A 26453-nucleotide genomic window follows, 5' to 3' on the forward strand; every position below is an offset into this window, starting at 1 on the left:
TTTGGTATGTTGCTATTTGCACCCTCAGTAAAGGGGATGTTTCACTCCATTACGTCACTATGCATTTTGTTTAAATAAAACATTTCTGTGTGAACTAACCGTTATTTTTGGTTATAACAAACGGTTTGTGGAAATCTTAAGCAAGATCCCTAGTTCAACTCAGGAGACAATTTGCAATATAAATTAATCATTCCATTGAACTTGATATATTGTGACAAGTGTCTTGAAGTAACAAACAGAAGCTGATCTCTGTGTTTAGCATTTGAACAAATAGGGGACATAGTAAACTTACATATGGAATGAAACACATCTGCCCAATGAAATATAACATCCCCTTCACTCACGGTGCAAACAGCAACATAACAAACATTTAGTCCAGGTTCATCCCTTTTTTTCATTAACAGTATAATCCTGTCAATTTTAGTGACAGTAAAATAATGTTCATTCAACAGTATTAAAATGGCAACCCTGCTGCCAGTTGATTAATGTTTTTTTTCCAGGGAAATTTCTTACAGTGTATGTAAGTTAAGTTGGAACTACAATGTGAGGTTAAGTTAGTCTTGCTTAATAAAGTTGAGTCATATTAACGTAAGTGGGTTAAGTCAGTAGAATGATTATCTTTGTTGGTATTACTCAACACAGTTAATTAAGGCAAATGTAGCCATGTTATGTTGAATGTACTTAACCTAGTTAAGTTGGTTGCACACAAGTGAGTTGATTCCATTTTAATCATAATTTTCAAATATATCTAACTTAACTCAGTTGTGTGGAAAACGTTGACATAACTGTATTAAGTAAATTCAACAACTTATTTTTTTGAGTGTAGCCTAACACCAGACCATAGATAGTAAATAGCACCAGACGCATATCTCAAACATTGCATTTTAAAGCAGTCAACAGAGGGATATGCATTGCCATTACACACGCACACACACACACACACACACACACACACACACACACACACACACACAGTAGCCTACTTTGAGTGGAGGCAGGGCTGTGCTCTCTCCAGTCCCTTCTATCAGTACAGCGGGAGGCGGCGTTTCTCCGAGCTCAACCTCCTCATCAATATCTTTCGGCCTCCGGGTTCAAAGCAGCCAGTGCGCCAATGAGCTCGCTACTGCGCTCTCCAAAACGCGCATCCATCTCTCCTTGCACAGCTTCAATAACACTGTAAAATGCTCTCTTGAACTCAGTCTTTTCGTCTATGTCACTTTGTGACGGACCAACTGTTTCCTCAACTGCAAATCCGCGGAGGTTCTTGTAAATTGTGCGTCTTCTCTTGCTTGGACCGGGTTCGGTCTCCGGCACAGCCTCGATGGCCGTGGCTGGAGGAGCGCAGAGTTCCCACAGTGCAAAACTGTGGCTTCACGCAATCAGAAGTGTCACCGCGCTGAACAAGTCCATAATTTCGGCTTGTAGTAGTCTGTTATGTGACAACAGTTTGGCGATTCGATTTGGCAGAGGAGACTGTTGGTGGGCTTTTCAACCATTACCGAATATCGATTATGATGAACTAGAAATGGAATAGTAAGCCGGCGAAAACTCATCCAGCTTCACTTTCAAAAATGCGCGGTAACTGTTGAGCGGCTGCATTGACGTATTACGTAGGCCTACGTAGCCTTACTTTCTTTTCAGTAAGGCCGTGATAGGCTGTTGCAGTGTAGATAGACTCCCATCAATCAAACAAAATCACACCATTGTTTATTTATATTTTAAATGTTTTGATGATAAAGAATGCAACATTAGGCTATTTATCAAACCAAAATTAGCTACTATGATAGTATAAAATAAAAATTTAAGTAATTTCTTTTTGAGAGATCTGTGCCCCAAGTGGGGGGGGCACAAGCATTTCTGGGGGAGGGCCCGGCCCCCTATGGCCCGCCCATAGCGACGGGTATGTACATACTACATCCGACGATAAGAATCTAGTTAGGATGCAGTAGGCATACTATTGGGACATACTTTACTCTCTTATTTCATCATAACATTGCGCCTTGATCTTGCCTCTTGCTTTTATATCCGTCGCATCCCCGTTTGTTTTCATATGGAGGCTTCGTCGATGTGACGTCACTTCACGTGCGCAATGGATTGTAGAAAGTATGCGATTCGGAACGCAACCAATATCAAGGTTTCTTAGAAGTAAATCCTAAATATATGAGCAGACTAGCCCAGAGTCATATTGTTGAACAGAAGAGATCTTGGAAGAGGAGAAACCCTTCTCTCCATACCAACTGTGTTTAGTCATGCAATGCCTCCCCAGCCTCAAGGTGGAATATAAATACAGAGGGGTTTCAACTGCTAACACTGCAGATAGGGTCATTCTGGCTAACAAGCAGCAAACTCAAGCCTACCCTCAAAATCTCTGTACCCGTCTTCCTTTTCTGCATTGAACAGCCACAAAACAAAAACAGAGAAAATTAACCTATGCAGTACATATGTGCAACCCAAACTCATACAAATATACAAAAACAAAAACACAAACCCTCATAACATATGCATCAAGTCACATTACTTAAAAGTACAAAACAGTGGTCTGTTTGAATAAAAAAAAAAGTGTTGTGAGTATTTAGCATATAAAATTAAGGTAATTAAGGCAATTGGAGAGTCAAATGATGGACTGACTGAAATAGAAACACAATCATTCAAACAGGCTTGATTAAAATGGGAAGTGTGGTTAGAGTGGGAAAACCTTGGAACCAGAGCTAAAATCAGCATGAGCAAAGAGAAAAGCTTCAAGATGAGGCAGCGGCATTCAGAGGACTGCAGAAAATCTGATCATTTGGAAATACGCCCAACTCTACAGAGACATTTCAATGATAGGTTTGATTTGGATCTGGATAGGAACATGACTATTAAATTGATACTAAGGAAGTTGCTGGGCAAAGGGGGACGTCTGGGCTGCTATTTTGGCCCTGTTGCCACCAGGACCCTGACCAGGATTAAGCGGATCAGAAAACAGATGGATGAGAATCCAAAGAGCTTTAGGCAATGCCATTGATATTTTCTTGTACACCTCCACTGTATCTGGGCAGACGGATAATCCAAACCTTTGCTATGAAATGAAACCCTCCGCATTGCTAATTGAAAACATTTACTATATGGAATGATATGGAAATATTCTTAGGGGGAAAAAAACCTTGGGGGAACAGAAGCAGAGACAGTCTGGCTCATCAACCTCCTAAACAAGGGTGAAATTAAGTGACGGATTTAGAGGCAGAGGGTGGAAATAGAAGTACACACACACACACTCAATGGCGGTGTCAAAGGAGGATTTTCATCTTAAAATAGTCGGGTGGAAAACGACAAAGAGATGAAGCCTATCTGCCAACCTCAAATCCTAATATAATCATTAGTTATTAGTTTCCTCAGCTCAGACAGCAGATGCTCCCTCACTCAGTGCGTTTACTTGCAGACTCATAATCTGGTAACTAAACGAATAAGACTTCAACAGGTCTTTTAAACTGCATGTAAACACCTTTATCCGATCTACTTCGCAAATCGGCACAATAACGGACAAGAGAAGTCGGATAAGAACACCTAGCATAGTGGAGACAGCCATGCATTGGACATTTATCCGATTTCCGAAAGGCCATGTATACTCAGACAAGTGACACGGTCCGTTCGAGTGTCTAGTTCGATATACAGTCATATGAAAAAGTTTGGGAACCCCTCTCAGCCGGCATTATAATTGACTCAGCTTTCACAAAAAAAAATATAAAAGTGGTATGTCTTTAATTTACCAGGAACAGTTAAGTACTAGGATGTTTTCCAAACAAAGATTTTTTGAAAAGCAGTATTTGGTTGTATGAAATAAAATAAAATGTGAAAAACTGGCTGTGCAAAAATATGGGTACCCTTGTGGTTTTGTTGATTTTAATGCCTGTAACAGCATGTAAAACTGATGACTTTAAACACAAAGTTGGTTGGATTATGTTGTTAAGCCTTGAACCTCATAATTCTCTGTTTAATCATGAGAAAATGTATTTTAGGTGCCTAAATGCAAGTTGCACTTCTCTTTGACTCTCTGCTGAAGTGAGACAGAATGGGATCATCAAAACAGCTCCCAAAAGATCTGAAAAACAAAGATTGTTCATCGTCATGGTTTAGGGGAAGGCTACAAGAAGCTTTCCCAAAGGTTTCAATTGTCAATTTCGACTGTAGGGAACGTTGTCAGGAAATGGAAGGACACAGGCATAGTGGCAGTTAAACCCAGGCATGGCAGACCAAGAAAAAAACAGGAGCGGCTAGGTGGAGGATTGTGAGAATGGTTGCACACAACCCACAGATCACCTCCAAAGACCTGCAAGAACATCTGGCTGCAGATGGTGCATCTGTACATCGTTCAACAATTCAGCGCAATTTGCACCAAAACATCTGCTTTTTATAAAGACCAAATAACTTAATTTTTATCTCATCAGTCCAAAGCATTTTCTTCCAATATGAAGCTGGCTTGTCTAAATGAGCTTTTGCATACTCCATGCAACTGTATCTGTGGCGTGGGCGCAGAAAGGGCTTCCTTCTCATCACCCGGCCATACAGATGTTTTGGTGCAAATTGCACTGAATTGTAGAACCATGTACAGATACACAATCTGCAGCCAGATGTTCTTGCAGGTCTTTGGAGGTGATCTTTGGGTTGTGTGCAACCATTCTCACAATCCACCGCATATGCCGCTCTTGTACTTTTCTTGGTCTGCTAGACCTGGGTTTAACTGCAACTGTGCCTGTGTCCTTCCATTCCCTGACAACGTTCCTTACAGTAGAAATTGACAATTGAAACCTTTGGGAAAGCTTCTTGTAGCCTTCCCCTAAACCATGACAATGAATAATCTTTGTTTTTAAGATCTTTTGGGAGCTGTTTTGATGATCCCATTCTGTCTCACTTCAGCAGAGAGCCAAAGAGAAGTGCAACTTGCATTTAGGCACCTAAAATACATTTTCTCATGATTAAACAGACAATTATATGAGGTTCAAGGCTTAACAACATAATCCAACCAACTTTGTGTTTAAAATCATCAGTTTTACATGCTGTTACAGGCATTAAAATCAACAAAACCACAAGGGTACCCATATTTTTGCACAGCCAGTTTTTCACATTTTATTTTATTTCATACAACCAAATACTGCTTTTCAAAAAATCTTTGTTTGGAAAACATCCCAGTACTTAACTGTTCCTGGTAAATTAAAGACATACCACTTTTATATTTTTTTGTGAAAGCAGAGTCAATTATAATGCCGGCTGAGAGGGGTTCCCAAACTTTTTCATATGATTGTATGTCTTAATCCAATCTAGTTGTGCCATGTAACCGCACTGAGTCTCTCACAGAGTGACAATGCAGAAGGGGACAATTATTGGGAAATATCCGTCACACCCACTTGGTAAAGGCTTCTTTCAATGAACTTGAGCTCTTTTTTTTTCTTTTTACACCAAAGCAGCAGTGCTGCTCCAGTTCATTGACAATGCTTCAGTACTTGGAGAACAACCCTGAAACATGAGCTGCAACCTGCTGGAGCACTGTTATACCCTGTATCACACCAGACACAATAGTCAAGGACATAAAAGCTTTCTGCACAGGTAGAGAAGAAAAAAGGTGTCAAAAGTGAGATGGAAGCTTTACTTACTTTGACACCATCTGCATGTTTGTTCAGCTTGGCTGCTGTAGAGAAAAAATAACAATGAAAGGACATAAATGGGCCACTGGAAACACACACACAAAATACACTGTTGTAGGCTGACTTAATACTAGCAACCTCAAAGTGGGCCCGGCTCGGGTTGGAAGCAGAATAGAAAAATGCAATTTAAGTCAAGAGATAAAACTAAACTTAGTGAATCATTAGCCCGAGAACATGCAATAGGATCATACGTTGCTTTATTGGTAAATACACACAAGGCCAAATTGAGATGTGTCTTTTCGTTTATACCCTCTCACAACACACTCCAGAGGGGGTCCTCGCACAGGGTCAGCCATAGTACAGCGCCCCTGAAGCAGCTTAGGGAACTCAAACACTATGAAAACACATTTGATGTGTGAGGATTGAGCTCAAACCATGCGAGTGGTGAGTGTTGCTTTTGTGTGGTGGATGAGAAACCACCTGTTTTTCAGTGGACATGCAAAGACAGCCTGAGAGAAGAACAGATGAATGGTAGGGGGATGGAGCGCAGCGCGTGGATTTAGGGTGAGGCGTTTATTGGCAGAGTGATTTGTCAAACCGCAGACATGTGCATGTTTAGTAACTGATAGAGGCTTTGCAGTGTCATCAAACACCTTCGTAGGCAGCCATATTGGAGTGGTTTTGTGACCAGCAGTGACTGACAAGCTATCAAAGTATAACGGTGTAATTTGCCATGTTTCGCTTCTCTCAACAGCAAGTGTCTATTCTTATGTCTAATCATTTAAAATCCTTATGTATCCGACACATAAATTAAAGTCTATATTTATCAAACTTACTGCCAGGATACGTGGCAATAGTGGCTAAATAACACCAACAAACTACGATATGTCACAATGAGTACGCTTTTATAGTACCACCACTATCCTCTGATCATTTGCATGTCACATACACATTCCAATGTGGCCACTAACGGATGCATTTTGTCTGCTGAAAGCCCTATACTTGTGTTTTAGTAGAAGTGACGCCTCAGCACCAAACCCCACAGTGCAGTTTGACACTTGAAGAATTGCCAACTAAGCAGATAACTCTTACCTTACACATGAGTTACCACACAAGAGGGGGAAAGGAAGAAAAACAAAAGTAAAAACTAAAGGCATGTGATTCTGCCAACGGACAATTTACTACAATAACTGAAGAGTAAAACAATAGTATGCTTGATTTTCATTGGCTGTGAGGAGAAACAATCAATAATGTTCAGTTTGAAGGTTTTGCCCTTTGAAAGGGACCTCAAGATGAGACTGCATCGATCCGTATGGATCCACATTTCATTTTTGTGGGCTTTGAAGGCCAGCACATTTGAAAAATAGCTGCACTGAAAAGAGCAACATCTTAACAATAAACTAGATTCATAATAAAGACAGGGTTAAGGTTGTATTGAAGGAGAAACAGTTATGGCATTTCTGTCTTAAAAGAACCGGTATTTCAGGCAGAACTCAAAGAAAAATGTCAGCACTAGCAGTCAACCTTCCTTGTTACTGGTTCAGTCCTACCTGAGAAGTTGCGAGTGGCGAGCATAGTGGTCAGGATAGCACCCTAGGGAGAGAGAAATGGACACTGAGGAAAAACAAACTCCAATGTTTACACAGACTTAGGTTAATGATTAGATATTCTGGTGCCTGTGACCAGTCTGGCTGGTTTTTGTAGCATTGACTTTCTCATTAGAGGTCAAGGCAGCAACTGATTGCCACTTACCTTGAGTTTCCTTCTAGCGTTGAACTTCTTCAGGCACTCCACAGTCTCCTGTCTGTGCATCATGGACGCCACAGTGGAGCGTTGCTGTAAACACAAGAGTGTGTGGCGTTATAAGGCGTACACACATGCTATTATTTATTAGAGGAAGACCTGCCTTGATTACATTTTGTGATTATTGAAAGAGTGGATGCAAAAGTGTGTGTGCATGTGTGACATACGCAGATCCAGGGGTGTTTGAGTGCGTCTGTGGCCGTCACTCTCTTGGCTGGGTTGATGGTCAGCATCTTGTTGATCAGGTCTTTGGCCTCTGGAGTCACCGTGTCCCACTCAGGGGAAGGGAACTGTTGGAGGAGGGAAATCACAGAAACCATCCACAGTGTTAATATACCTCTGATATCTGCATTATGTCTACCTATGATTCAGAAGATCACCTAACATTAAATGGCGAGGGTGTTGACTAAATAAAACCATTCTCATCAATATGCACTGACAAGTCATTTGAGGTGTATCCTGTCTCTTATGAAAGGTTTTGCATCTGCACTATCTGTTTTTTGCACCATGCATCTACAATCAGTTTTATTCTCAATGTTTCAAACCATTACTATTAATAATGAACACAAAACTCCATGCAGGTTTTTACATTGATCCAAAATCTTCCATCATCATTTCTGAGTGGAAAAAGCTGAGGTATGAGCAGACCCTTCAACTTGACTGTTGATATGACTTTTGGTTCTAGACAGTTCAAGCATCAAGTCCATTGTGCTGCACTCCCAAGGTTGACCTCGCCAACATTTATTCATCCATCTCACTTTGCCTTCACCTCCTCTGGCTAGCTATGCAGTGGAGAACACACAGCCACTTACAATGTGTGCATTTATATTTTAACAAAGATGTTATGACTGTTCAAGGCGTCTTTTTGACCTTTCCAGTTATATCACCTTACCTTCAGTTAAGTGGTTTCATGCTGTTGTATAAGCTAAGTTCTAAAAACTAATCCACTTCATCTTATTTCTAGAAATCAAAAATGTATTTGCCAAGTGGCCCTGATGCCATGTCAACTCTTTTGTTTTGCATTGTTTTATTGCTTGCTGTTGTCCATGTTTGTTACTTGTCAATACATTGCATAATTTAAGATTTTTTGTTTTTTCTTGACAAAATGTTTTATGTTGTATTCAAAAGATAAGCCATTTAGCTCTGGCAATCATTTCATTTGAACAATAATGCAAATGCTTATTCGCTCATTACTCACATCATAAGCCCCAGCTTTAATCTGCTGGTAGAGTCTGTGCTGGTCCTCATCCCAGAAAGGAGGATATCCCACCAGAAGGATATAGAGGATCACACCTACACACACACATTGTCACATTGAGACTCAGTCATTTGCAATAAATTCAGATCAATACACACATATTACATAGTGTCCATACGTGATACATGAATAAGGATCAGTGCGATAACAGACACACAAAGAGTGCTTGTATTTGCTGGTTTTTGATTGGCTGGCCTATTGCCATGAAAAGATGAAAGGATCGAGGACGACGAGACAGTCTGACCACAAACACAATTTGTGGCTATTGTTTCTGCAGACTGAGTCAGCACAGGTGTGTGGAGAGGAGCGCGTGTGTGTGTCAGTTTGTGTGTTCTTTTTAGACAGTGTGTGTTTGACATCTCAGGCAGCCCAGGTGGACTGGCCCATCTGAAGGGTTTGAAATGAGCGCCAACAATAATTAATTGAAGGGGTTGAAGCCTTCTGTACATAAACTAGAGACAAGCTGTAATTTTTTTCTCAAGTGCTTAGAGCTTTTCAGGTGTCAAAAATATCTAAATTGGTTTATCAGTTTTACTGTGGAGTTACTGAGGGAAGGATGGTCTTGGCAGATACTTTATTTAGGAGAGATAGAAACTATCCATCAGAAGGTATTTAGGATCAGGGAAAACAAACAAACAAAACATAATGACCGCACCAGTGCCACTAGTTGTGCTCTGGGTGTAGGGTGTCCTTCTGAATTAGTGGCTGTCCTGCTGATAAACCCAAAAGAAAGGTCTGTGATTGGCTGCTTTAAGCCATGACATGTGTGTGCAGTTGTTCCACAAGGCTTCCCCCCAATTAAACAAAACAGTAGAGTTGGCCTGGGGTCTTACCACAGGCCCACATGTCCACCGGCTTGCCGTAGGGATCTTTCCTCAGCACCTCTGGAGACAGGTACCCTGGAGTCCCAGCAAAACCTGGAACACACACGCAAACATAAACAAAGTGTACACAACTACTACATTTTCATAAAAGCTTCATTTGTAATTTGTTAAGCCTGCCAGTGACTGTCTATTAAAAATGTTGTAAGGACCTTCTCCTTAAAGCAACCCTTTCACAGTAGCTAAGAAACAGTGGTCCAATAAAGTTAAGTTTATGAGGCAGGGTTAACAAGCCCAAAGGAAAACAACCCTTTGTGGGTATGTAGTTTGGCTCGTGACAGGCAACAAGCAGCCTACTTTCAAAAACAGCCTCAAAGTACCAGAAGGCTCTTTGGGCAATGAGACGTAGTACGACTAGTAGTAAAGTCAGAACACACTAAAGTGAACTGGTTCCAGATGGGAGGCTGGAGTTTGGGGAATAGACCAATTATTTATCTGTTCTGCAGGGAACAGGGAGAAGAAATAGCTCTGAAATATATACAATTCAAAGTAGATATTAGAGCCGAGAGCAGTGGCACACCTAGTCCCTTTAGATAGGTAGATAGGGTGCCGATGACGAAATGGCATATTTTAAAATTTGATTTAGTCATACAAAGAAATTCTAAACTAGGACAATAAGAACTCCACTGTTCAGTTTTTTCTACACTCGGGGAAGTAAGACGTTTCCTAAGGAAAACAGCTACAAAATAGTGAACAAATGTTACATTGTCCTCCGAGAAGGAAGTTAACATTTGGACATATCTGAACGGGACATATACATAAAAAAAAAAAAAAAAAAAAGTGTTTGATTGAGGACATACCATATCTAAAAAGTACCAAGACATATACCACCAACCTGATTCAGATACTGAATTTGAAAGGATGTTTTATCAAACCAACTCCAAATACATTCATTAAACGCATTAACAGTTAGCACAGAATCACAAAAAAAAAAAACAATAAACCCATTTAGTAATGTGGACTCACCGAACCATGCCTGCTGCTCTCCCTGCACTTCAATGGCCAGGCCAAAATCTGCAAGTTTCACCGCTGCCCCCTTCAACTTGCTTGCTAGTAGCAAATTCTCAGGCTTGGGGTGAACAGACAGATAGAAAACATTCAGTACCTTGCAGCAACATAGTGATAGCATATTATAATGAATAAACTTGACTGAGATAGAGCCTTACAGATTTTCTTGTGTTTTTTCTTATGGGCAGCTAACATTTTAAGCAGCGGGAAGTGTTATTATAGTTCACAGAGTAATAACATAAGGGACTGATGTCATTCAGTGAGTTTGACAATCGGCAGTTTGATTAATAGCTTGAGCTAGAGCCCTCCAGTCAAACAGATACTGTAAATGCCTACTGGAGGAAGGCATGTCAGAGTCCAGCCTCTACTTGGAGTCACCAATGACTCATGTTGAGCCTGATTACATTCAGGTACATTGAAGGGCCGCGGGGCTGGCTTCAGATGTCAATTAACAGGATTGCTGCCGGGCTGCTGGTCAAATTGGGCGTGCAAGCCCGGCTGGTGCAGAGGGATTGGGTGAGAGAGTGACGCATGCCTAAACCCCCAGCAGGAGGCGGAGGGGACGGGCGCCACGAAAAGGTCCCGAGAGGATGAATAATGTATTTGCTGACATTTTCAAACTGTTTTTCCCGATGGAGCCAAAACATATATGTATTCAAAATGACTGAGCTGTCATGGACGGTATTAACAACAAAGGGGAGGATGTTGCCGATCAAAAGGGAAGCTCCTTTTATTTTGCAATAATTATCTTGCCAGCAGTGGTCCTCAGACTATATATTATGAGGAGGCCATTCAAGCCCCAATTCATTCTGAGCCATAAAGGCCTACATCCATGCTTTTAAAATGTCATTCTCACATATGGTTCGATATGGTGGGGTCCAACCACCTTTCTATGACTCAGAGAACATTGCGCTTCATTAAAGAAATGTGCCAATGAAGGTAATCCACGCATCAATTTGTCTCAATACATTTGCAAGAAAATCATCAAGCTTTTATCTCGCTTTCTGTCAATCTCAAGATTTGCTCAAGAGTTAATAAGTACTGGAGAGGATCCGTCAATACATTGTATGAATATCTTCATTTTAATCTAACCAGACAAAGTGGCAGACCTGGACGCCTCTGACTTTCCCTGCTGGACTTCAACACTTTATCCAAGAGTCCTTTATGATAGTGCTACTGCTTGCTGTAATGGCTAATTGTATCCATAGATACACGTTGTACCTTCTCATCTATGGAAAATGCTCATTTGAAAGGCTCAGAACAAATTATGGCTCTTCATACACTGCCCACACATCCCCTACACATACTTTGTCTTCAATACTGCCTGAGGTTTTCATTCCAGAAGGCATATTGCCTGAGGTTTTCATTCCAGAAGGCATATGACATCTCAGTGAAATCCACGGACATTCGTTTCCATCAATCAATGGTCATCTTTTAAGGTTGCGTGAGCGGTTAGTAGAGCATGTGTGAATTTCTGAGTCGTGCAGTGCCTCCTCAAACCTTTGTTGTGGACAAAGGTTTGAGGAGGAGGAGGGGATGAAAGAAGGGAAAGGAGGAGAGGGAGTGAGGAGTTAGGGTCAAAGCATTCATCATGCAGTCATTGCAAACGCTCCCCGCAATCCGTTCACCCGAGCCCACCGCCACCACCCGTTCTCACCCCTGGAACAAAACATCATGTAACCTGGAGAGTAGGTAAGGGTTGAATGAAGTAAAGAAAGGGAAGAGATTTGTTTGGTATGAAGTGTGTACAGTAAAACACGATCTTACCCCAGAACCCTTAAAAAGCTAAATATGGTAGATTGTGGCACTAGAGAATCTGGTCCCGAAAACCTAACTCTCTTCCCGCACTATGGCAAGAAACATCAAATCCCCAAGCTTATAATGTGTCTGCAGCGCTCACAGAGGCAGGTAAAGGTAAATTCACTTTAACATTCCAAGTCAAATTCTGGAATACTACTGTAGCTATGGCAGGGTGTTCTCAAATACTTCAACAAATCCCAGAATACATTTGCTACCACAGATTCATGTCTTTTAAATGATTTTTCCCATAGTAACAGTGGCTTAAGCTCATTGGTGTTGTCATACCTGGACTGGCCTACCATGCCAAACTGACATTGAAATCACCAAAACTAGTGGCTGTAACATACACCTATGATTGCTACAATATCCAGGGGTCCTGTGTTTATTTGTTAACACAGGGAAATCATTACACCAACACTTATGCCAATGGTATGAAAATAAAGCCCTAGTTGTAATACATTTGTAAAAGAGTTGTCTTTTAAAGCATTGAGAATGAAAGACTGTTCCTCATGATCTCCATGACTGAAAAATGCTACCATGCTTTATGATCACACATATGTACCATATGGATTAAGGCTGCTCACTCTGCCTTTACATCTCCAGATGTGTAATTTTCCTTTTACCCCCCAAATCCCTAAACATGTAAAATGAATGACAGCTCTTTATTACTAGTCTGGCCTACAGGCCTGCAGATAGGGAAACAGCAGCGCTACACATGCAAACTCAGTCAAATGTAGTGGGAGATGAAGACAAATACCCAGAGAATTTCACTGATGTGCAGGATGTCGCTGACAAGCAAAATTACAAAGGCTTTCATATCAGCATATTGACTGAATGCTCAACAGTGAGCTATAAAGCAGCCAGAATTACTGGTCCGCTAAACCAGGATGGGTGTTCTTCTCAAGTATGGAAAACTCCTGACAAATGCCCTCAGTGCAGCTTTCTTCTATATAATACATTAAATTAATTAGGCTGGCACTTTAGTCCAAAAAAGGGACATACAAATAAGGTATAATCCAAGCCAAGTAGATCAAGAAGAAGCCTTTAAGAATAGGTGCTGCAACACGTTCATGTCCACGTCCATCTCTGAAAAGTGACTGATTCTACCACTGTGCATGTGGCAGCCCTGCAAGCAGTGCTTTACAGTAGTCAAAGTGATCAATGACCAATGCTTTTACAAGCAGCAGAAGGCATTCTTGGTCGGATAAAACCAGATCCTTCTGATGTTATATGATGTTAAGTGACAAAGGCGTATTTTTCACCAATAATGGTCCTCAGGCCAAAGCCAAAAAGTGGTCCACTGGCAGCCTTTCATGGAGGAGCTATACAATATTGAGGCAGTTCAAAGAGGACACCCGTGTGTGCCTCTACTTCTAAAAGAAGGTTATTACACTTTATGACAGCAAGCAATACATCTGTGTGTCTATATCATAAACATGTACGTATTTGGAGGCTGGACTCTTCACAAACTGAGAAGCTCGTTATAAACTTTATAGAGACAGATATGTATTGCTTTCCTGGGCACCTGTGTGTGCGCGTGTGTGTGTTTTGGACTCCCGACACTACATATAAACTTGAGAAATTAAAAGCACACTCATATATACAAACACACACCCAATGTGGCAAATAGTGCTTTCCATAGTGCCTCTGCTCCGTTTTTGTGTTGGTTGCATTTGTTTTTGCATTTGTGTTTCTACAGAGAGCCTAGGCGGCTGCTTGGCAACAGCCAATTAGAGTGCAGAGAGGACAGTCGGTGAATGCAAATCCAAGCTCATTATTGCAGAGTATGAACCAAACCTCAGACACACCTGGTTCATTTGATTGTCAAATCAGTGCTTGGGGAACAGACCACAGTGAGAAATAGCAACACTGGAGATGGAAACCGGGGGCGTAATGTTTACCAATGTCCAATAGCATTCCACCATGATGAGGCATTTGACCTCACCTCAACACATTCAAATAGTCCATCTAAGTAAGTGACCATGACCCTATAATGTGTCTAAAACATTACAAAAATAAAATACTATTCAATGACCCAGTTACAAGATTGTGTTTCAGTATATCTCCGCTCCCTTTCACAACTGACTTCTTTATTAAATAAAAAAGGTGGGGATCCTTCTTGGGAGGTACATCATTGTACAAATGCAGGTAAGGTAGGCTACAAACTGCCATGTGTAGTGAATTCTCATGATCCGTTTAGGTGCTCAAAACGATAGTACAAGGTGCACACTTCACAGGAGAAATGGCGGTTTTATTTCCAGGCTCATTAACACCTTTCCATAGCCAATGTGGGGGCGATTGGTCTCAGTAAAAGTGTGAAGACATGATCCTGGAAGATTTCAACTAGTATCTCCATGTTAAGTGGAAAAGTAAAAGGTGTAATATGACTTAAATAAGGAACTGGAGTTCCATCAGCATAGATGAGGAAACAATTGGAGAAACCAATAGAGAGGGCAGGTGTTGGGGAGTGAGGCCACAGGATAAAAGAAAAACAAGCAGAATGTGTTTCTGTGGTCTTTAGTGGCGAGTCTACTTACCTTGAGGTCGCGGTGGACCACGCCCATCTGATGGCAGTGGAGCACGGCCTCTAGGATCTGCTGAATGCAATGACTGCATGCAAACACCAGGGTGCCATGGGTTAGTGACAAGCTACCACTCACTGTCTGTGGCTGGGAGCTCGCTTTGACACTCGGCGAGCTGCTGGCCGTGTTGACTGTGGAGACTGTACAGCAATGTGGCAACAGACCCACCCAGCAGATATTATGAGGGGCTCTTTGTCCAAATGGACAATTTCCTAAAAATGGTTTATTTTCATTTGGCGTGACAGATCCATTGAAGAAAAACAGCTGTCATTTCCTGATCGTCTACTACTCACACAACACGGCCAGCTCTTTGCTCGAGTCTCAAAACAGAATTGGTGTTAGCTCCTGGCCAACTGAAGGCCAAACTCTGAGAGACTGAGGAGGGAGACGAAGCTTAGGGAAAGTGGGTTTAATTTGTTACTGGTTCTCAGCAATACGCACAACACTTTTGAGTTTACAGGTTGTGGTCCTCCTTCCTTCTGTCAAAGCAACAAACTTTTGATATAACTTTTTGATGCCATTGACGTCACCTCCATAGAGGTTGTGACTGGACTACACAGTAAAACGAGGGACTTGGGCTCAGTGAGTCATTGGTTTTACAAATAACTTTGTGCTGGTCTCCAGCCCAAAATGGGTATTTTAGTTTCCCAATTTAGAACACAATTTGTCATACAAATGCCACAGAACATACTTCCTCCTCCTCTTCCTCTCAGGTGTCAGCCTCAGTGGCTGTCAGAGCATGGTTTTGGACAGATGCTACATGCACTTTGTGCCCTGGCATACCGATTCTATAAGACCTACCACCTCCTCTCCAGCCAACCTGCCCACAATGCCTTGTAGCAGCTGGATATGGGTGGCAGTGTGCGAGGGTGACTAGTGGAGGAGGGGGTGTGGTTTTTTGGAAGAGGGGGCACCCAGTGAGAGGTTAATTGGTCGATTGATCAGGCAGTGGAGGAGCGGGGCGAGGTGCCGCAGGTGGGCAGGCCTGTGGCTTTTTTTATGCTGTCAACTGTCATCACTTACTAACCTTTAGGTCCCTGTGCACTATGCCATTCATGTGGCAATGATTTACACTTTCTAGAATCTGCTGTATGCAGTGACTGTGGAGGAGAGAGAGACCAGGCCAGAAGCAAGAAGGAGAGGAAGAGGGAGAACAGGTAAATGTCAAGAAAGAAAAAAAAGGAACAACAGGCAGACAGAACACATCAAACACATGAAATAACGACACTTGATTGACAAGGGAAAGAATATGAAAGGGACTGTTCAACATTCAGGGAAATAGATATTCTAGTTTATTGTCATGACTGAGATGAGAACATCCGTATTAATTCCTTGTGGTACGGAAGTGCAGTCAAGATGCGGTTACAGCAATCGGTTTAACCAACCAGATGGAATCAGAGATTCAGATGTGTTTGGAAGCCTAATTCACAGTGTTCATGCTAAGCTACACATCAGTAATGCACAGACACGAGGTTGGTTGATGACATTCATGTCAATCTTGGAAAGAAGCACATTGTTCAACTGTTCCTTTATGCCATTTAACCCATTGATGACTATGGCAATCTAGGATGCATGTCCTTAATGCCTGAGGGTTTTCTGAAAAAATAGTACGAATTGTCAAGTCTACCAAAACCTTAATATCTAAGCCTGTGTAGCACATAGAAACATGAAATGAAATACATTTAAAAGTTAAGGTTCACAGGTTTAATTTAAACATGCTCCCTTAGCGCTTACAAACCAACAAATATTTCTAAAAATCGTCAAAATTAGATGAATTAGAAAAATATTAAATATTGTTAATAAATAGATGCAATGTGTTGTGTGATTTTCGTCAGTAGCCTATAGTAGACCTTGATTCTGCGCACCAAACGCCACTAACTGTTCTGTCGCCGACATAGCTGGCGTATTTTTTTTATTATTTTGTTTTATTTTTTATTTATTTATTTTTTTTGATTGACATGATTTTCGGCAAACCACAACTTTTGGGTGGTCACGTGGTCTTAAAAAAATCAACAAAACCCACCTCATGTGTATTTGAACCAATGACAGTGCATTCTATGCTGGGAATGCCATGAAAATTAGATAAAGTAATAATGCTGCGCGACGCAGCATCAGGCAGGAGAGCCAATATGGCATCGCGCAGCAGCCATCATCAATGGGTTAACAAATAGTCAAATACAGAGGACACATGCATGTTCTTTCATCTTTAAAGCTCCAGATGTCACCTTTAAAATATTTTACAAATTGTACAGTAAAATCCACTAAAAAACAATCAACGTCCAACAACAATTGACTCATGAAGTTGACATCAAAAGTGTTACAACTATTGATGACAAATCCTGGAGCGGCTTCAATGTTTTAAATCCACCTTTAATGGAAATGCTCTGGGATGAAACAGATTCCAATTACAGACATGGGTTGCGTTCCGAATCGCATACTTTCTACTATATGGTATGTAGAAAAAAGATTTAGGATGTCCCGATTCTTATGGCCAGATTTAGGATGGTTAGAAGTACCCGGATGTCCTACTTCATGCGGCCAAGATTGTTAGTGTTGAAAAGTGCATCTATTTGGGCGATTCTGACCCACAATCCAGTGCGCACGTGAAGTGACGTAACATCGACGAAGCCTCCATATGAAAACAAACGGGGATGCGACGGATATAAAAGCAAGAGGCAAGATCAAGGCGCAATGTTATGATGAAATAAGAGTAAAGTATGTCCCAATAGTATGCCTACTGCATCCTAACTAGAGATTATTTTTATCGTCGGATGTAGTATGTAGAATAGAAAAAAGAAAGAGTATGCGATTCGGAACGCAACCTTAGACTTGTCAAAGCCATCAGAGAGCTCTTTTTCTGAGTGGATTTTTAATAGACTAGTAATAGACTAGTAATAGACTAATAGTCAGTGGTCGGAAAGTAGAATTGTGGAAAGTAGATTCACAACCAAAGGAAAAAGGTAGAAGTAATGTTGTACGTTTGGGGCATAAAAGGCATATCAAAAAGGCAGCACTTTTGCATGAGTATTTTGTATACACAATTTGCACAGATTTAATTTTCTTAACTGTTCTATAGTGCGTTTCTGCCTGGATATGCCTTTGGTGCCAAAGTAAACCAGCTTTATTTCCATCACAATTATTCAATAAATTCAGAAATTTCAACACAGCAGAGTGTTACACTGACCTGGCATCAGCTTCACTGTAGTACTCCCTGGCAACAATGTCCTCAAACAACTCGCCACCGGTCACTCTGGAGGAAAAACAAGTGACACAAAAAAATAAAAAATAAATGAATTAAAAAGCGAAAGATAGGATTACATGAAATAAACAGTGAAATAACAGATTTTTACTTCTGAATCTGTAGAGGAAAGGAGGCTTGATAATGTTACACAGGACCACTGGGACAAAAGAATGATGTGCTTTTGTGTCTGGATGGTGAAATCACCACAATAATATACTTCAGCTGATTTAGTCACACAGTGCATGGTCATTGTTTATTCATCTGGAAGACATTTCCATGTTTTTCCATGAGGTTATGGCTATAATCCAGGGGGCTTTTCCAAGTGAACAATGCCGTGTGAAATATCTGTAACAGTCTGAAGCGGTGCAGAGATGTCTTTATTCTGTGGTTCAGCCCATAGATCTTCTAAAACAAGTTAATAGATCAAGCCAAAAGTCAAGTGGTGAAGCAAAGGGGGTAACTGGAGCACACAACTGTCTTTTATTACTTTTTATAAAAGGTGCAAAGACAAGTTTATACAATAAAAGGTTAAATATACAAACTGACAGCTTTACAGATCGTTTTACTGCCCATGATTAGTAAAACCTGTGACAACAATAACGTAATGTCTTCTGTGTTGCCGAGGGACTTTTGCCAAGTCCGAGATAATAACCTTGATGACGTAATCAGGGTTATTTTGTCCAGGTCTTGGAGACAATGGATAAATAACAGAAATCCTGCTGTATCATTTCAGGGTGTGGTGTTTGATACATGTGAACAGTAACTTCTTACAAAGAAATGCCAACGTTTCAGGGAGAAAAAAATTCAGGATTTCTCATCTTCCGTTGCTTGGATATTCACCACTTTTGTGAATTTTGACCTGAAACTTTGTGGAAGAGGAATTATTCTTAAGTGTCTTACATAAAAATAAAAACTGGGATACTGCATGGAAAGGAACACAAACCCTCCACAACAACTCCTTTGACAACACAACAAAATTGCTTAGCTATATAGTCTGTCCTATTGTGATATGTGCTGAGGGAAGTGGGTTTGAAGTATTGCAGTTGCATGTGTCCGATTGCTGTACTCCCTCTAATTATCATTCCAATGGGTCTGTGGAATTTGAGGTAAATGAAACTGGGCCAATAATAATTATATCGCAAGTTAAAACATGCATTTAAAAAGGTATATGCTGACAGTTTAATATTGTACATCCATAAAGCTGGGGAAGTAGAAAAGTTTAATCTATCTATCTATCTATCTATCTATCAACTTTCATACCAAATCCTGTAGTCAAGCCGAGAAGTTATTTTCTTAGACTTGTCAAAGCTCCGTCAGAGCCACATACATTGCACGGCTGTTTTACACAGGTTGAAGAGCACTCAAGTAAGGGGACCTTCATGTGTAACATCAATGGAGTGGCCATTAAAATCTTTAAAAGTGGGCTAGTGGGTCAAATCTCTCAAAGCATGGGGAAATGGCTTGAAGGATAAATCAAGGAAGAAGATTCCATGGCCTGTGGAAAACTTTACTTTATTACATGTTGAGTCTTCAAAGGTTTCCATATTAAAGTTTTATGCAACCTTTAATGACTTGGTGTTATGACAAATTCAGTTGTAAAAATGTCTGCTGCGTCCCAGTGTTATTGTTGGCCTTAATATTTGGGTCACTTCCTAGTAGCTGAATGAAGTGTATTATGAACTCTTCTGATGCAGCTTGCTCTCAATTCGTTACAATTCTATCATTTTGCTCATCTAATATAAGGGTAAAACCAACAGCAGTGTTTTTACGTCTTAATTCCTCCAGGCAGGTTTATTATTTAGGGAAAAAAGGAGGACAGCTTTTTATCCGCATGTTGTCTTTCAGTCAAGAAGGGAACACCCTCTGTTTTTTTTTTATTGCCTACTAGTCAAGTTAAAACAAGCATTTAAAATGTAGTCGAATGCAATTTCCTTTTCTGGTTTCCGAATTAAGACTGCAAACAGATGACAACACACAGGAGAGAGAAGAATGAAGGAGATGGTGAGTTATGGCGGCTAGAGGGGAGGAGGGAGAGAATTGATAAAGGGAAAAGGTGACAGAAATTATATAAGGTTGAGGCAGTAGTTGCCTTATTTTGACTCAAATATGAAGATATTGAATGAAAATTTTTTACAAATTAAAAAGTTTTGCCTGATCTTGCAAAAGTGTTGTTGGATCTCACAAAGGTATATATTTGTTTTTTTATCAACACTCAATTGTTTATTTGTGTTATGCAATCAAGCTCACTCTCAATCTCAGTAAGTGTGTCCATGATGAAATCTAAAGCAGTCGTATATAACGTGCTTGAGTAAGTATATGTTGTCTCTGTAAAGCGTGTCAACTGGGCGAGGGTGTGATGACTGAGCACACGTCGTTGCCGAGACAGATGGGAGCACAGAAGAGGCCAACGCGCCACATCTATTCCTCCCATGATGCATCAGTGACAGCAGGACATCTGATTGGCAGCTGTCAGTGTTTCCACCTCTCCGGAGCGGTACGTGAGTGTTTGGCATGAATTTTACTTTTTGCACAGTGTCTGTAAAGGTGCATACATGTGATTCACTTACAAGTCAAATACCAGATAGTGGAATCCTTCCTCCGATATGCTTTCGTGGAGCCGCACTGTGGGGGAGAGGGAGAAAATCAAAGTTATTTAATTATATTAAATACGACTCTACTTCACCAGGAAACTCGTGGGTAACTGAATTATGAACACTTAATTTAAGCTCAAACTGAGCAGAGAACACCACTGAACTGTTGTCTTCTCTCAGTGTGAAGGGTGCTTAAGCATTTGAGAGCTCTCTGGATGAAGCGCTTGTTGTCATCGTTGGATCCATTTTTAAAGCAAAACAAATGGCCGACAATGGTCAAATAGATGGTAGAGCTCTTCAAATAGGGATGCCAGTCAAACTGTACTTTCTGCATATTTCTGCCTGTTCTCAGAGCAGATTCATACAATCAATTATTAACAATATTCACTTCCATTCTTTCTCAGGAGCTGCATATCACACTCGCTTGCTTCTGAAATAATAAATGGGAGCCTATAGCATAGCTTTAATGGTCACAGTAAGAGCCCATGGCTATAGGTTATGGACTATGTTGGTAGCTTCTCTACTAAAAAATTAGTATGATGGCAAAAATCTGAGAATAAAAATGTCTGTTTACTGATCTGCATTAGCTGTTTCCAACCTTTAACATAGCAAAGACAAATTAAAGTTAAAGGAGTGAAAACTACTTGGGGATTGAAATAAATTCAGCTTTTTGTGTAAACTACACAATTTCTAGTTATGTTCAAAAAAGTCAGCAGCAATTAAAAATGTATATCGCCCATTCAAACGTATCAACTCCATTCTAAAGTTCTTCTTTTGTATTACATTTAGAAATTTGCATAATCTCAGCCCAGTGTCTCATACTAAACATTTATTTTTTGTCAACACCTTTTGGCCCATAGAATATCCCAAAGCATATGGTTAGAGAATAATGACCATAATATTTAATGTTCTTAACTACATAGTTTTCATACGAGGGTTTCAACACGTGCGATTGGTTTAGTTTAAAATGTGTGTTTTGCAAAGTCTTATAAGCTCCACATTCAGTGAACTCACCACGGGAGAGGTAGACAGAACGACTTTGTTTCCAGTCATGTTTATTATGCAAACTCACTAAGTAGCCTCTGGGTTTGAATTTGTTGACATGTTGTTGCACTCTGCACATCACTCCTGCTGCTCTATTTTTAGTTCCCAGGTGCTTTAAATGAGCATGAATGTCTAGGAGCGAGCCTGTCTCTTTCACTCCGTTGAGCAGGAGGAGGATGAAGTACAGAACAGAGGCAACAACTCTGCCAACGCTGAGGTTTCACTGAACCCATTAGCAGCACTGAGATGACATGTGAAGATACAAAGAGGCTGAAACAGACTCTAATATGATGCCTCTGACCGTAAGTGAAGTAGCTACTGTTTCAACTTCAGGGTTTAGAGGTTTCTGGCAGACAGATCTCTTGTTACAATCTCCAGGCCTTTGGAACCTCTTTGATAGACAGTAAATACATTATTTTGGACAGTTATACTCTTTGTAATTGATAGTCCAGGTTACAGAAAAAACTAAATTGAATACACGATTGTGCAATAAACTACATGTTAGCTAAATCATATCTTGTCCATTTTGTGCAATAAACTACATGTTAGCTAAATCATATCTTGTCCATTTAATACAATAAGTATACATTTTTTGCCAGCGCCCAAGAAAAATTAAGCCATTTACAAAATGAATAAATAAATGTTTTGGCTACATTATTTAAATTGTTAATGTTATGAATGTCTGCTTTCATTTTGTATGATGCTTATGAAAGGAATGATTGAGAATAGAGCTGCAACGATTAATCGACGAATCGATTATTAATCGATTATTAAAATAATCGCCAACTATTTTGATAATCGATTAATCGTTTAGAGTAATTTTTTAATAAAAAATTTCCAAATTCTCTGATTTCAGCTTCTCAAATGTGAATATGTTCTGGTTTCTTTAATCCTATTATGACAGTAAACTGAAATATCTGTGTGTTTTGGACATAATACATTTGAGGACGTCACCATCGGCTTTGGAAAATTTATCAACATTTTTCACCATTTTCTGACATTTTACGGGCCAAAACACTAATCGATTAATCGAGAAAATAATCGACAGATTAATCGATTATCAAAATAATCGTTAGTTGCAGCCCTAATTGAGAACAAGGGTCTCGAGTATCCAGACTTAGCCCTATATATATAATAAAGAGGCTGCACCTTGGATTCAAATGTGTCATTTAATCAGGATTTCATATGTGCCGCTGCAAATCTCATTTTCATGTTTCAGCTGAAGGGTTAGGAACAGTAATTTGCCTGCCACTCATCTTTGAGCAGGAGGTCTTATATCATTTTCATCTTTTTCTTGTGGTATTTTAGGAAACTTGAATGGATTAGAAATGGGGATTCAATAGGATTGAGATGTGACGCCTGGATTTGATATTATACTATCTTGAATAATTTGTTATGGAACCCTAATGTCGTTTTTTTAAAAGGACACAATGGAAAAGCTTGGCTACGATTGATTTTGGCTCAATGTTCAAATAACACACAATGACTGAATGTGTTTGGCTTTTTATCAGATCAGCTGCTAATTTCAATATGTTCCCTGAATAGAGAAAAAACTTGGTAATATAACCAGCAGTGAAAGGCTGATTGTACCGGGATGTGTGTTGAGTTTGTGGATATTGGTTGTTTGTGTACCAGCTCATTCCAATTCCAGTGCTCAAGAAAGGTTTAAGACAAACAGGCCAGAGCATGAGATATTGGATGAACAGATTGCAAAAAAAAAAAAGGGAAAGATTCCCCTGTCGGGACTCTCTGATCTGCCTGTTAGCTCATCTCCTGATTGAAATCGGAGCGATCTTTCGCTGCAGAGACCTTGAAGGAAGGGCTTCCCCGGAGCTGGATGCTGTGTGAATGGAAAAGTAATGAGCCCAGTGCTACCTGCTACCAGCCAATCCCTATCAGACTGGAGACAGACCGGTCTCAAGAGGGCTCACGTGTGTGAGAAGGTGAGTAATGAGAATCTCCAGTCAAGGACTCAATGCTGGCTGGAATCATAGTGTTCACATGGCGTAATAAGAAGTTGTCAAAGTATCTCATGAAATGGTATGTCCTGCTTTGGTTGTTGTTCAACTACTATTATGTCATGTTTTAAAAGATAATTAGTTTTATTTTTTGGTGCTAAGGCCATCGATACGATCAGTAACCTGATACTTTTTCTTTTAATGAACAATTAATGAACCCAAAAAGGAAGAATATCCTTCTCTCAACTTAACCATGCTTCCTGATATGTAATTTGGTCCATTTCATTCTCCAGGACAAAAAAAACATGCAAGATAAACAACCCCGTATATCCTGCCACCCCCGGATCCCTCGTTTTCCAACAACAGAAAAAGAAAAAGAGACCTAACGAGAAATAAATGCCAGTGTTCACTGTGCGACAGTCATTACCGAGGTGGTAATTACAGTTCCTTGGTCTCTCTAACCCGCAGCCAGGAGGCAAAGGACATATAGTTGTGTGTGTTGTTGAGGGGGAGGGAGCCATGTATGCAGACGCGCTGAAATCGTGCATATGGCCATTGGAAAAGCTGGAGAAATGTACAATTTAAATGTACTAACCACAGCAATATGGCTTCAGACAGAACATTTTCTGTTTCCATTTACGGTTAAGAATATCTGCACTATTTAGTAAGCGTTTACTTTTTTAAACATCAGGTTGTGTAGATATGAATAGGGTCATGCACATATATTGTGGGGATTAACCATCCCTTTGGGGAAAACCGGCGGGATTGATCAGCAGTGCGTAAGTGAGGAAGGAGTTATGCTGTCTTTTTTCACCCTTAACACAACTTTGGTCATATTTTTTTCTGTTTGCAAATGAGCATAACGATATGAATGGCATGCAGGAAAAACTTAAAATGTGTGACCTTCTCTCATATTTAAACAATATAACTCCCCTATCTTCTCTATGGTAGCAGGCTTTTAAAACCACTTTCAAATGGTGTGACAAAAAGAAACCATAACAACTTGTGTTTTTCTCAGATTGGACCTCACTGGATCTTTCTTCATAACAGATTCATGAGTTTGAAGACACTGCACAGTAGTTTATAACACTCAAACAGCTGAGACAGGAACTCTTCAATTAAAAAAGGTTTTCATGGCAGCAATTGTTTTATCTTTTTCATCTTGAGAGCAAGGTAAATACATGGCATTCATGTGTCAAAGTAATACAACAGGACTTTGCTTTGTGTGTATTTGAATGGCCAATTGTGGGCGTCGGCACCCATGTTGCATTGCCAGGATGACCTCATTCAAGTCAAATTAGACACATTACAAAGGTCTAAAGTCGATTGAACGTGGCCTTAGGTTTAAAGTTGAAGCTCATCTCTGAGATTGACACGAGTTTATAAAGTTTCTCCTTTTTTACATTAAATGGCTTCGGCTCTATCTGAATCCAGGGCAAATACATTAGGCGTTTTTTGTTGTACATATATGGAGCACTTAAGACAAATGTGTGATTTTGAGACATCATTTCAATTGATTTGACATTACAATGTCCACAAAAGTGACAAAACAAGGGTGTGCGTATGGACCTGTGAGCAGAATGTAGCTAAAAGTGTGAACTTCTTAATTTGTCTGATGATCAAATGGTTAGTATGTACAAGAAGAAAAAGGCTATAGATTGAGGACAATATACTCTAGCTTCCTGGCAGATACAGTATGCTGTCAGAAGCACTTAGGAGGATAATGTGAATCCAGTGCAGACTGCAGAGCATACATATATAATGGATGTTCCATACATCTATGAAAACATCTGACCTTTGTATGTTGAGAATACCATAGATATGTATTAAACATACATCTAATGGTGGCAGAGACTGATATAGTATATGTAATGGGAGAGCTGGTTACCAATGTTGGCATGCTTGAGCAGACGGCAGATCCTGGCCTCTCGCTCCAACTTCTGGTGATCTGTTGAGAAAAAAAAAAAAATAGATATTTCTGTCAAATACTTTTGCTGAAAACAGAATAACTAACATTAAAATGAACTCTTAGTAGTACTCTGTGCTGTAGCAAGAAGATGAATTAAAAGAAAACCCCAGGACGTCCCCAGGATTCCTGGTAATACAGTAAGGGTCCCAACCTGTACGCTGAGGTTGCAATACAGGCCAATAATAGAAATGATAGTGGCAGGACATTTTTCAGGTGAAAAGTGTCCAGATTCAAGCACTCCCTCAAGGCAAGGCAAGTTTATCAATAAAGCCCAATTCAGACACAAAGCCATTCAAAGAGCTTTACAGGGGCAAGATTAAAATACATAATACACATTAGAAAAAGCGAATGAATAAAACATTTAAAAGCGAATCAGTAGAAATAGAACATTTAAATAAAATAAAAATGACAGGTTAAAATGGAAACGGAAAAGACTTCAGACTTGATTTAAAAGAGCTGAGAGTTGCAGCAGACCTTACGTTTTCTGGGAGTTTGTTCCGGAGTTACAGCGAGTCAAAGCTAATCTTTAAGAACAGACTGACCCTAAGTAGAGTACAGTTGTATCCTTACACCACAAACCCATAGCTGGAAAAAAATAAACTGGTAGGAGTTTGATATTTGCAATTTCCACATTTTGGCAGAGACAGACATAATGACGAAATTACAAGCCATTATATCAGCAGTATCATATGATCTTTAT

General features: G+C 40.1%; 1 protein-coding gene across 3 annotated transcripts in view; it reads right to left on the reverse strand.

The window, feature by feature from the left end:
* The window catches only part of camk2d1 (calcium/calmodulin-dependent protein kinase (CaM kinase) II delta 1), a 73834-nt gene that overhangs the window by 17575 nt on the left and 29806 nt on the right, over positions 1–26453 (reverse strand). Inside the window, exons 3-13 of one of the 3 annotated variants that reach the window (XM_080052226.1) lie at positions 25673–25732; positions 20759–20813; positions 18135–18200; positions 14906–14978; positions 10527–10629; positions 9513–9596; positions 8620–8714; positions 7589–7711; positions 7371–7454; positions 7169–7211; positions 5628–5662 (exon numbers count right to left, since the gene is read on the reverse strand). In XM_080052226.1, the coding sequence (XP_079908352.1) occupies positions 5628–5662; positions 7169–7211; positions 7371–7454; positions 7589–7711; positions 8620–8714; positions 9513–9596; positions 10527–10629; positions 14906–14978; positions 18135–18200; positions 20759–20813; positions 25673–25732 (821 nt within the window). Of the gene's footprint in view, positions 1–5627; positions 5663–7168; positions 7212–7370; positions 7455–7588; positions 7712–8619; positions 8715–9512; positions 9597–10526; positions 10630–14905; positions 14979–15977; positions 16051–18134; positions 18201–20758; positions 20814–25672; positions 25733–26453 lie in introns of all 3 variants that reach the window. The other 2 variants (XM_080052228.1, XM_080052227.1) reach the window with 2 other exon arrangements.

This window comes from Ammodytes marinus (assembly GCF_949987685.1).
Source record: "Ammodytes marinus genome assembly, chromosome: 23".
In the NCBI taxonomy this organism is placed as follows: Eukaryota; Metazoa; Chordata; class Actinopteri; order Uranoscopiformes; family Ammodytidae; genus Ammodytes; species Ammodytes marinus.